A 13,320-nucleotide genomic window follows, 5' to 3' on the forward strand; every position below is an offset into this window, starting at 1 on the left:
TCAAATCTCTGCCCTATTTGCCCTACCATGCGCGCTCGCTGGTGCCCCATCGTTTGCTTCGTTGTTTAAAATTCAAAATCTTTTCGAAAAAACCCATATTCGATTTAATCTGCCTACTGAGCTCTCTAGCTGCACCTGAACTATATGAAGCCTATTTGCTGTCTAAAATTTGCCTGTTCAACGGTGAGTGCGGACAACACTGCCGTTGTTCATATTATAAAACGTAGTTAGCATAAAAATCAAGGGGGATGTTATAATCGCCAGTCAATCAAAGCATATCGTCGTTGAGATTAGTTCCGATCGCTTTCAGCTGCCGAAAAAAGGTCAAATGCACGAGCGCATATTTTAATACAGAAAAAAAAAAACGTTAAGCAAAATTCTATATTCGAAACCGCACAAACCTTATAGCTGTTTCAATGGCCTTTACGCTCTCGTCGATTATTTTTATCTGAAACTTTAGCTTAGCAGCCGGCCTGGCTGTTTCGGTCATAAGCCAGTAAGGTTGCCTCAGATCGGGGGAGGTTATCCCTCAGAAATGTGCAAATATGCGACAAATTGCGTGACGTCGCTTTCTGACTTACTACGAAATCGGGTTTGTTTTTCGTATATTTATTATTCCTTAATATATTGGATATATTAATTTATGCGAGTATTTGAATAAATCTAGTGTAAAATACTCTCTTTTATGAGGTGCTACGGAGTTGTTGAGAGGGAGAATGAAATATTTTGGTTTCGTGTAGGATCATTAGCAAGTTTGCTGCATGTTTAATCTGTTTAACAGTGAACCAAAAAGTCGTGAACGGTTTAGATCGGACGCGTGAATCATCGCTGGTGTTTGTGAATAGTGACAGTACAACGAAGTGATGCAGCTAAAATGGGGTTTTGTTAGCATCTGCAGGAACTTTTCTATATATTTTTATACTTTTGCACATTAGAGATGTATGTTCCGTACCATCAAACGCTCGTAACAATGTTTCTCTGGCTCCTTTTCTCTTCCGTGCTTGCTACTTCCCAAGTAAACTCAGTCACTTATTACATCGAAAATTTATTATTTGAAATACTTGTCGAAACACTTGATCTAAACGAAGATACTTGAGAACATACATTTTAGTAGAACTCAGTTACGCATTTTTGTTAAGCTTAATTAAATGGCACATAGCTTCTATGATTTTAAGAAGATCGCGCAATTTCCCATCGGGGTACTACGTAAACGCTTAAAAACCCGTAACCCTTTATGGACTCACGTTCCCACGTAGCGATATCACAGATAGTGTCATTCTATTACACAAAAATAAATAGCAAAGACACGGAACATCGCTGGAAATGGATAGGGACCACGCGTAAATTAACGCTCTTTTAGTACATAGTGTCTGTGTTTTCATTCTTAAGGAACTGTCTTTTGACTGCTAAACTGGAGCGGAGTTTTCAACTACCGTGGGGGTTGTTTGTTGTGAAGCTATGCCACTGACTATACTTGAAACGCGATTAGATATATTTAGTCTTAAAGCCTTTAGATACGTTGTAACCCCCTTAACGACAAAAAAAAATCGACTATTTCATGTCTCAAAGGTAACGCTACTCTATCGAGGGTTTGTTCAACTTTTTGAACGTGCTTTCAGAGTTATTTTTCGAGCGAACTCAAACAACTACGCAACTTTATGAGAATGTGTTTCTTCTTCTTGGACGTCTTATTTGGTATATGGTTTTATATGGCTTACAGAACTTTTTCCAACACTGCAAGTCTGACATTCCCAGTGCCCGGTAGATAATTTTGCTTTGCACTGCTTGGCATTAGGATTGCATTAATTGGTGGTTTATTTGATGATTTTATTGTTAAAGCAATACATACATAATAACTCTGATTGACAAAGCAGATTTAGTCTGTAGAATATAGTAAATTCATTAAATACCGCAAGAGTAACCTATCTGGGAAAACTATGGGTGTTATTAATCAAATTAAATTATCCCATTCCTCCAGAAAGTCTAAGGATCTTGAATAAAAAAAAACACGTCTCTTCTGCTTATGTCCACAGATGTCAGGTGGCGCTTTCTGGAGTGTGTCATTGTGGGTCATTCTTCAGGCGGAATTTCTCCCTTTCATTTCTGCTGCTCCTGTAAATGTCATTGTCCGACCGGGTAGTGGCACGCACGTTCAAGTCGGGCCCATGAACGCGATAGTGCAGCCTGGTTATTCGATATTTAGACCATTGGGAATACTGGTTGATGTACCGTAAGTATGAGATGCTCAAAGTAGTACAGTGTATTGCTTCCTATATTAAGGTACTGAATATTTGAACAAGAAACTCTATGGATTTGTCTTTCAAATTTAGGATGAGAAACCCCAATTACTGGCGAAGTCTTAGAAAGACGGAGTTTAGAAAGCTTATAAAAGTCAATGTCGCTTTTACTAGTTAAGCGAAGAATAGACCTATTTCGAGATTTGACTGTATGTTTGATATATTTTCAGTTTTTTGGAGTTTGATATCTCATATTGTACAAAAGAGCTTCTAAAAGATTTCCGCTTTACGTCAAATCATTGTTACGATACGAGTCAAGCAAGATTTCGACGCCAATGTTCGTGGAGCACGTATTTTTTCTCACAGCTCTACATGCCTACATTTGAATATCAAAAATAATTCAGTTAGGAGAAAGTTCGGTACGTATAATTCTATTTGTTTGCACTGAGTCTTTGGCTGAATCTAGATTTTCCAGCATGCTTCTAATAAAAGAGCTTGAATTATAACGTATTATAAAGTCAGCATTACACTTAGCTGTCGTCATCATTGTTTTCTAGGTTTCAAACTTTGCACATGGCTGCGGTCGATTGCGCTTATTATAATTGCGAATTTGAAAACGACCGCGCTAACCACTAAACCTGATCACTGTACAACAAGTAGGCCCGGCTGCAGGTTGCTCCATTGATGATCGAATTAGAATTCGCCTGTGATAGCAGGCTGCATCTTGTATGTCCCCTTCTGAACTGTCATCGGCTTTCTGTGTCAGCTTTCGGCTATCTGTAGATTATCGTCAGATCACGCCGATTTTGGCGGAGCGCCTTGCAATTCAACAGGGCGCACTTCTGTAAAGTATGATAAAAAAAAAGAAACAAGTATATGATGGAAGATGTGATCACAGTTCGTGATGTTGGTGTATGATTTTACAATGCTTAAAGACGGTGTTTACTGGCTGCTGATATAAATTTGATTTCCACTTTTCTTCTGGACCTGTACACAATGCAAGCAAGAGATTATCAGCAGTCAGTGGATTCTAATATATATCATGCTACTGAATTTAGATAAGTACTATTGACTAATGCTTACTTTTTTTAGTAGACATATACCAAAAGAATAGACTTTTATAAAATAGCACATATATGATTCAAAGTACTGTTCCTAGAGCAGTTGACCCGGTCTTTTATAACGTGTGCTCTTGTGCAGGCAAAGCACTTAATAGTGTTTTGATTGCTTTTGTTTGCAATAAGTTTATAATGGCATACGAGCGCATAGTCCGATAACGGGCTTCTTTTTCTTTGTTTATTCATCAAACGTTACACACCATTTGTTTGTTCTATGAAACGTACATCTGCTTCTAATACACACGGACTGTATGAACCTACAACAGTTTGAGTAACATTCTAAATAAGGGCCTTATAAAAACATTATTCTCTTTATTATCTATTTTCGACGTTCCCAAAAAATATCTGTAATTAAATGTCATAGGGTATCGTGTTTGAATCACGTCTATCTGCATTGTTTTTCCACTTAGGACGACGGACAAACATAAGGCTTGAGCTTACTTTTGATACACTAATCATTAGTGGTTCTGAAAAAGTATCCACACACCAGTGCAAACATCGCACGCGTGAAGGTGAATCCAGTTACCATAGAACTTCAACTCTTATGTGTCCTCAAATTTCTTAAGTATTCTGTTCGACTCCCGGCACGTCTCATTTAATTGTTGTCATTTCTGTTTAAATATTTCTTATATTTCTTTCTTAAGTCATATTTGTCAGCCCCTAAAAGAGTAAAACGAGGTTTGTTCTCTCGTTCGACTTCGTTTTACGTCTGTGTTTGAATTTCAATTCTTTTCTTTCTCCTGTTTCCTCGCACTTCTTCCATTTCATCTCAGTTTTTCCTGGCGCCGAATCTTTCCCCGGTTAGCGCATCCCCCCTGCTAGCCCCTGCCGTCTTCACCGATCGCCTCACGCACCGGCCGAGTTACTTCCATTGGTTTGGCTCCCTGTCTGTCTCTCTTGCTTTTCTTTACATGGTTCTCCTGACCGGGAATCATTTACCCCTAACTCCTTTTTATCCTACTTGTTCTCTCCCCGTCCTTATCAACCAGTTTGCCTTTCAACAGCACCGCTTCGATTTCACTTTTCGTCTTTGTTGCTGGTACGCCTTTTTCACCGACTGACTCCCGACCGCTGGCTTCTTCGGGACCACCCATAGCTGGTGTTGGGGGATAGCTCGTTCAGGGCCATTGGGTCAGGCGAACAGGGTGCTGGGTTGCACAAGATCCACCAGCTCTGTCTACGACAGAGAAATGGCACAGACACGTAAAGAGTCTTGGGGGATCGGGAACACTCCTTGTACGTGCGTGGCCTCTTTTGCCGTCTCTCTGCTGCTGCCTTAGCGTTTCTGTTTCTTCTTCTAGAGCAGAATTTCCCGGCGAAACTCCTTCATCTTGGCCCCAAACCCTTACCGACGATTCTTCCTGTTTAGTCCCCCATTTTTTCGAGTGAAAAACCAACCTCGCTTTGCACACATCGTAAGCAGTAGCGGCCACGGCGTCTGGCCTAGCTCCCAGAGTAGCATGAAGCGTGGAGTGGCAAATGGCACAGCGGATACGAGAATACAGAAGGATCTCTAGCACACTACAGATGTGTGATCGCTGCATGCGTGTCTTTGGGAAGGGCTAAAGCGGGGTGGTAGGTTTGAGTCCCTTTTATTCATGTGCGACTGCCATTCCTCGTCGGGGGCGGCTGCAGCCGCTACCGTAGCCGGCCAGCGGAGAATGAAGCAGCGGCTCCCGTTTTGTTAGTGTCGACTGAGATAAATCACCCACAGGCTGCGTCGTCCTGTTCTTTTAGCTGCTTCTGTCCCGTGACGGCGAGCTGTGCACGCGCTACTTGTAAACCGAGCGTAATTCCTCATTTAGCGTCTTCGTTTTCATCTCGTTCTCTTCAATCCGTCCCTGGTGGATCGCGAGCTTTGTGATGATATCCAGCAGTTCCGAGAACCTGCCTTGGCTCAAGCTTGCAGCTGCTCATACCGATTGTCATGTTTCATCCAAGAGCCTTTTACCTGTATAATGTATGTGCATGCTATGGGCACAGTGCGATGTCTCTATAGCAATATATAAAATAGACAAATAAAAAGAAAAAGGGAAACGCCCATTTATCACAACGAGCGGTATAGTGATAAGCAATACCTTTCCACAACGTTCCACACGTTCGACAGTAATATCCAGTGTTTAGGATTATTCGAATGCATATAGGGAACTTTTGCTGTACTCTACTACAGAATACTACAGAAAAGTAGAGGTTCTACTACAGAATTATGAGGCAATTTTTGACGACGGTCTGAGATCAGAGGGGGCATTCTTTATAGGTATCTACCACAGGTTGCAATTCACATTACCGGTATGTGCCTTAGCCGATCCGATCTGACAAGTATTTATAATATTTCATTTCTCAGTTATTTTCTGTGACACTAGATGCGGCCGATTAGAACGATGGCGATAGTGGTCATGACCGCATTATCTCCTGGGTATTCACACAGAATGAGTGTTTTTATAATGCCGCCTTACTCCTATACAAAGGTCAATATATAGGCGCATTTTTTCGGCCTTGTCGTTGTATTGTTGCTGCTACCGCCGTAAGTCGCCTTCAGCTTCAGCCGAAATTTGGTTTGTTTCCTCCGTTAGCCTCCTGCCTGTTTGTCTACACCAGCTCTGCATAAATAGAAACTAGCAGTCGACAAGGCCATGATGGTGAATTACTTCTTAAGACGAAACACGAAGCGAAGTGAGCCTTTTCATTGCGCTACAGAACATTTGCACCTATCAGTGTCGATGTTCTGTTTCGAGTTTGTCCTCCCCGCCCTATCTCTCTTAAGCCCCCTTCCCCATCTTCTGTCTCGTTGTTCTTATGAATCTTCCAAATCTTTCACTTGATATCACCAGCCATAGCCATCACGGACGCCACCATCGTCATCCGTTTCCTTCGGCTTCTTTCTTCGTCGTCATCGACAAAACCCATCGCAGGTTGTTCTCCTATCAGCGTCGTCAGCGGGCCAATGCGGAGGTATTCCTAAATGGGGTGCAGATACGGTAATATGCCGAGCACTGGCAGCAGTGGCGGTCTGAACAAAATTTTGCAAGAGTGTTTCTCTTTTTTTTTTTTTTTGCTTTCACCCGCCTTTCGGTGTGCTCCGTTTCTACCTTTCTTTGAATCATCACTACTGCCATCTTTTACTCATGTCGAATGTTTTTACTCGTCCCGACGCTACCCTTTTGCCTACACGTCACACCGCATAAGTCGATTCTTTCTTCTCTTTTTTCCTGTATTGTGACCATTCGCAAAGGATAGGGTATCCATTCAACTGAGAAGCTATCTGTGATAAATAGTTTTCCGTACTAGCCTATTTTTGTTTCTATTTTTCGCCGTGTTTCTGTTTGGCGGTTCACTAGCAGTGCGAAGTCCTTCTTAAATAAACCCAAGGGCATATCCAAACGTCAAAATTAAACGTTTTGGGATTCTCATTGTCAAAACTTAACCTATAGTAGTAGGTCATTCTAGGAATAGACTCCATAAAACGACAGTATCTTATCAGGCGATTTAAAGTGATCGTAATTTTTCCTTTCTTTTACGCAAATCGATGAGGAACGCGATATGTGGTAGTTAGGTTCAAGAAGACCTGTGTATATGTTGTCTCCATTCATCCTTCACTTTACTTGCACTTGCGGTCACCTAAGGACCAGCATTTAGTGTCTGCTAGCAGTCAATTAGGAAAGGTAGACGCTTGGCCTTAGCTGCCTCTGCTAACCGGCTGATCTCCTAAGCTGTTAACACTTATTGATATTTATGTCTTGCCCCTATGTCTCATGCTAACGCTGCTTCTGAAACGAAACGCTCGCTTGCCGATCTGTGTTGATGGCAGTCTTTAGCACGCGAAACAGGAGAGTCTCAAAGACTAAACATCCGAAAACGATGCCGTTCGTTTTGCACGCTCATCTAAATCCATATGTATCTGTAGGAAGGACTTTCTGTTCGTACCTTGTAATGGCTGTCAAGCGAATGGGATAGGGTGGACCCTGAGGAATATATACAAGGGCCATGCATATATATATATATCTGTGTGTTTGGACTACTCCTACCCCGCAAGGAGGCTCTTTGCTTAATCGTCGACTTGGTTGTCGTTGGCGTTAAATGCCTTGCCTCAGCAATTGGTTGCTTTTGTCGTTACTGCCGCTAGCTTCTAATGAAGCAATTGGCAGAATGGACTTAGACCTTTCGTGCTTCTAGGAAGGATCACCGTGACGAAGCACATAAAAACTCGGGCAATCTAAAAGGAAAAAAAAAGCAAATTAGAGCTTCAAATATATTTCAAAGGACTCTGAAGGCGATTGAAGTCAAATGTAAGAATTACTTGTGGTCATTCGTCAAAATAGAAGCTCGCCTCAGTAGCGAAACCCTACAAAGATGAATTTCCTAGAGCATAACTGCATCTATCAACAACGGCTAACTTCATACCGTAATGTGTTCTTTTACTGATGCTGAAGCAAAAAAAAGCGCTGTCTTTAATATCTGCCATGTTAACAGGCTTCTTTAGTGTGCGAAAACCATTAGTGAATGATAGTTTAGTTGCATAGAAAAGGCGAAAACAGTACAGTAGAAAGCTCAGATATGCGATTAAATGAGACTGACCGTCCATGCGGTCAAATAATATTCACGAACTGGTCTCCATTTACATACACTCGATGTTGTTTAATGGAATTAGTCCGTAAGAAGGTCGAGGTAAGCCCGGTTCGCAGGGCGTGCTTGAGAGATGCGTCCAGCTCTCTCCTTCCATCCGTCCTACTGTTTACTGCGCCTAATGAGACATTTGTGAGAGATGGGTGGTCCGTACTGCGTATACTGACGTATAATGACATTCTGCATCAATGAGAAATTTCCAAGTGAGCCTTTAACGATATGCAACACGAACGTCGAGAACATTATATACATGACTGCAACATGCTGGTCGTAGCTTCGTCTTTGGTTAGTGAAAGACTGACCCTATCGAGGTCTACGCCCTCAAAATTCCAAAACCAATTATAAAATAGACAAAGGCGTTAATAAACGTTGACCGATATTAGCCTATCTCATATTATATATATATATATATATATATATATATATATATAGAAAAGTGGATCAAAGTAATAAATTCGCCGAGGCAGACAGTAGTGGGTAGTTCTCGGAATTTGCGCTTAAAAAGAATTTTTAAAAAGGCTTTTATAAGACTAACCGAAAGAGTTTTAATGATTAAGGTTTAAAGTGCTTAAGAATTCATCAAAATTACTTTTTTTCCATTTAAAAGGGCAGGGTGACAGGCCATTTAAAAGAGGAGGCTATCAATTACAAATCTACATACGTTTGAAGAATTGAGATGTCTTGCGCCTGTGCACTTTGAAAACCTTTGACCCGGTATCAGCCCAAAATTTAATTCCATGGACATTTTCTATATGCAGCCTATTTGAGCAATACTCCAACCCTTTGACACCTACTAACGTCGCTTGACGGAAGGTAGATATTGGAAAATTATTTGTGGACTAAAGAAAGGATATTAAATTTAAAAAAATAATTAGCGAATTGACGCCTTAATTGTATCGAATCGTACCGAACAACACTTAGCGAGCATAAATTTATGTTGCTGAAGTTTTTTTAAAACGAGGCATAAGAAAAAATCACGGTTCGAATGTGTCACCCTGATAGAGCACTCTACACGTAATTATATCTTCCAGAGGCTTACCCGTGCACCACTTTAGTTTCCTACGGAAAATCGAAATGAAAAGTTATGTAGGTCAAGATTTATTTGATGTGGTGGTTTTTACAAAGCAAAAATAATTAAAGCAGGGTACGCGTTCTCAATCTGGCCAACTAATAATCTTGTGCGATGAAGCAGTCACTCAATGAAGAAAGCCTTTTTCTTAAAGGAAGAGTTGTAATTCTGATTATGGAAGATGATGTTTTATGTGCCGAGCTGGATAGGTCAAACATCAACATTTGTGTAGCATAGCTGTCATGAAGTTTCTCAGAGCTCAGAATGTAAAGCTTGGTTTTGAACGTATTCTGCTATAAAGGATTGTCGATGGTAAATCAATGGTCCACGATCGTGAGAATACCGAATGTGATACATGTGCTGAAGATGTTTATTTAATAGGTCACTTAGTAATAAAAAAGATAGATTAATTCATGAAAAAATTAGGAGTCGTAGTGTTACATTTTTCAACTTTTAGTTATCATTATCATGCTTCTTTTAAATAGTAATCCTTAAATACGTTCGATATTTCTCGAAATATTCGACGTTGTCTATGCGATAATTGTCTGTATAGTCTTTATATTTCGAGCTTTATGTCCGATATCGTCGTTAGGTATTCTATCTCGCGGCTGCTCCTAGCACGAAACGAAGTCCGTCTATGCTCGTGTTCAAACCTAGACCACAGCGTATCCCTAAGGTTAGCAGGCAAATGAAAGTAAAGTTGTCGCGGGTCATAGAAATCGTTTAGCTGTCGTCTTCTAGGATGTTTTTTCCACGAATACCCGTGAAGGTCTCAAAAAAGAGCCACAAAGCGGGACTGAGCTGGCGTCTATAATATGTTCACGCTCTGAAGTTTGCCATTAATTAAGTGAAAAACGTTTACCAAAAGGTAACACTTTTTTCATCGAACGAAACTACACTCTGACATTACCGAAGCGACGAAACTTTTCTCTGTTCATGCCTGTCAAAAAATTGGATGTATTGCAACTAACATGGCTAGCGCTTTTTTTCTTTGAGCAAAAGGTTTACATAACATTGTTGTACTCACCATTTTGCAGATATTCTGTTCGATCGGTTCTGTTCTTCTTAAGTAAGCTTCTCTGCTTACCAAGTAGTTAATTAAAGTAGTATTAAAAAAAGGTAATTTATAAAAAGCTGATCTTAGTGTATCTGTCATTTGAATTTCCAGGACTATCCTATATTTGCGCGTTGTTAGCCATCCCCTAGGAGGAACAGGGTAAGTGCCTAACACAGCGTTGATAATGTTCGAGCAGACAATTAAAACATGATCTGGTTATTTTTAAAGGTATGCTAAGGAAAAGTTTTCCTTAGCACACCTTTAATCTTATAAAATAATCTTATAAAAAACATGTCTTATTTTTCTGGTTCGCTCTCACCTGAGATAAAAGTTCGTCTGCTATTTAGTGGCCTTTGCTACCCACCCTTTTTTAAAACTTCGGTTCAAAAACTGCCGCATTCAGAAAATCATTTTCTAATAATTATTAACATGACCAAAATCAAATCTAGAAACATCAGAATTCACCAAATGAACATTTAAAAAATCTATTATTTCCTTCAATGTCAACAGTCAATCGAGAGCCCTCTTCCCACATCAGTAGGTTGAGGCGACTCACACTCGGATGACCATTTGCTATACAGCAATCAACTGTTTTTTCGCTTCTGTAGCCGCTTCGTAAAACCTGGCTCTCATTGTCAGTTTGCTGATTTTGCAAGCTCGATAAATCGTTGTTTCCCGTCGTTTCCCAACCGCTGTTCTCATTCGTAGATTCCATAAATCAGCACACAAGCCCAGATTCATACACACAAATACCCGATTTGCCCCTAGCTATTCCCCTCCCATCAGCCTTCTACTTTTTTTTAGCTTTCGGAGAGTTTCGCTAAGTGAGAAGAGAAGGCCTTGCCTCGCGGCCGGCACTAGTAGCAGCAGCTCTTCGAAACTTAGACGAACGCAAGGTACTTTATGATAAACACGAAAACTCCAAGACAGAGTATTCCTCCCAAAGAGGTTCGGGATTCTTGTATCCCCTGTTTTCGGCCACGACCGCATTATTTCTTCTCCCCAAGGAGAAAAAAGGTAGTACTAGCAACCGAAGAGAAGATGTCTCTGCGCTGCCCCGACATTTCATACGCCGTGTTGTTAACTCTAAATACCTCTCCCAGTCTCCGACAAAACGCAGTCATGCACACCCTATTCCCCCAAAAAACAATTTTGACCTTCACAAGCTTTCGTTGACCCGCTCTATCCCCTTTCTGTGGCATACACGGGTCGGCCCTCGTACCCAAAGCACACAGCACGACTGTCTGTCTGGCTACGTTATGCGTTTGCCCACACTTGCACGCCCGCTTTTTATTTTTGTTTATCTTACGCTTCCTAGGTAGTTGCTGCAATCAGATATATTTTTTGCTTATCCCCACCTCGTCTTGTGCGATCCTTCGGACCTCTTGGAGCGGGAGAGCACTTGCTTTTTCCCCCATTTTCACATCTTGATGATTACGACTCTTACGACCACAGCCTGTGTATATATATATGTATAAGACATGCGAATAGGGGAGATATAACATGGGAAAGGGGGAGCCTGTCGACAGGGTCTAGACGTCTCCCGGTATCCCCGTATCTATTCGTATGTATGGGTAGAAACGCTGTTTGTCCAGTAGAGGGAGGTAGAGGAGGAACCGAACCTGTTCTTCGAAAGGAGCGCACAGGCCGGGGGCAAGCAGACAGAAAGCATTGCGATAGAGCTCTTGCCCTTAAAAGGCATCGTGCTAGCAGGCGAAATGTTGTCGTGAAAAGAGGAATACAGTAATGTGTCTGTCTGTGTGTGTGCGGGCGCCCGAGTCTGTGTAAGAAAAGAAGAGGCTACGAGAGCTATGTTCGTAAGGCCCGTTGCCCCTTTCCTACTCACAGGCGGCACCATGATGATGATGGTGATCTTGGTGGTGGCGGTGATGATGACGCGATAAATGCTGTTATTATGATTTACGACCTGCCAGTATGCCGCCAGCAAGCGGCCATACTATTTAGCAGCTATGTCTGCTACGGCTGCTACCATCTCTGGTCCCGCCAGCGCTGCAATTCGCTTCAATGGTGGAGCTAGCGGCTGCCGGTTCCTGCGTCGGAGGAATGGAAGGTATCGTAGGACTTTTCGGTTATCACCGGGGCCAGGTCAGGTCAGACTGAGAAGGCAGCGCTTCCACGCTCATGTGAAAAACTCGATGTACTTATGCAGCGGGCAGGCTCTTTCTGCGCGGTCGATGCCCGGCAGACCACAGCCAAGAGGAAACAAGGAGGCGGCCGCCGACGTGTGGCCATGCCGAGTGAACGGAAGTGGAGGGGGGGCTGTCTGTTGTCGTCGTTGCGTTTTTGTTGATGATGCTTAGAAGAAATGCAGGGAAGGAACCTGCTTTGGCTCTGTCCAACAAACGCGAGGGACATTCTTATGTAGAATATGTTTGCAATAGTTAGCAAAAAATAATCCTTATGGTAAAGTTTGATACGTTGTGCTTGCACATTGGATCCCTTAAGCATTTATTATAACTGTATGTGTAGATAAATATAATCCTATTAGATAAAATCTACGTTTTGGTTCGGGAAAGCGGTCTGGAAGGATATACGGATTGCTTATCCATGTGACGTTATGTACTATAAATAAAACAGTATTCCAAGATTTTTAAATATTGATTAGCTGTCCAGATAGACCCATATTTCGCCCAAATCAGGCTATTCTAAACGGGTCAAAATGTCTTGTATTTATGCTCTTTATTTTATCAATGTAAAAGTTGGAATATCTTTCGCAAGCTGCAAGTTAGTTTATTAAGGCCACGATTTTAGGCATACGATATTAATATGACAATGTGGATTGACGTGTCGAATCTTACATCTAAGTTAAGGGATAATTGCTACATTTTATTATTTTTATTTATTAAAGAGATTATTTCGCATTGATGACATGATTTCCAGTGTCAACATTAATCTTCCAATCCTAGATAAAATGCGGAGCTATGCGAAACTTCCTGCTGCACTTGACGATTCTGTCGACGGGGAAAGCGTTGACGGTAGGATCTTCCAGTTTTAACAATCAAATGACGACCTTTGTTCACAAGGCTTAGCAGTTGTTTTATTGTATATATATTCACAATTGTATTTATGTAGGACAAGTTTGTTGATGTGTTCAGTATCGAGTTCCACCGAGGAACTCACAAGATAGGTTTTTCAGGCATCCTATTGGTTCTACTGAGAATTCGTTAGCCAAACTACGCTGAATTGGTAAATTGG

At 41.4% G+C, this 13,320-nt stretch overlaps 1 protein-coding gene across 3 annotated transcripts in view; it reads left to right on the forward strand.

Annotated features, from left to right (window-relative positions):
- Positions 1-477: 477 nt before the first annotated feature.
- LOC111268383 (uncharacterized) overlaps positions 478-13,320 on the forward strand; it is a 13,727-nt gene continuing 884 nt past the window's right edge. Inside the window, exons 1-5 of one of the 3 annotated variants that reach the window (XM_022847371.2) lie at positions 806-884; positions 1,620-1,695; positions 2,034-2,230; positions 10,216-10,263; positions 13,006-13,100. In XM_022847371.2, coding sequence (XP_022703106.1) covers positions 2,034-2,230; positions 10,216-10,263; positions 13,006-13,100 — 340 coding nt within the window. In that variant the 5' untranslated portion in view covers positions 806-884; positions 1,620-1,695. Of the gene's footprint in view, positions 593-773; positions 885-1,619; positions 1,696-2,033; positions 2,231-10,215; positions 10,264-13,005; positions 13,101-13,320 lie in introns of those variants that run through there. The other 2 variants (XM_086971636.1, XM_022847366.2) reach the window with 2 other exon arrangements.

Source organism: Varroa jacobsoni, unplaced genomic scaffold (genome assembly GCF_002532875.2).
Source record: "Varroa jacobsoni isolate VJ856 unplaced genomic scaffold, vjacob_1.0 scaffold_134, whole genome shotgun sequence".
NCBI lineage: Eukaryota > Metazoa > Arthropoda > Arachnida > Mesostigmata > Varroidae > Varroa > Varroa jacobsoni.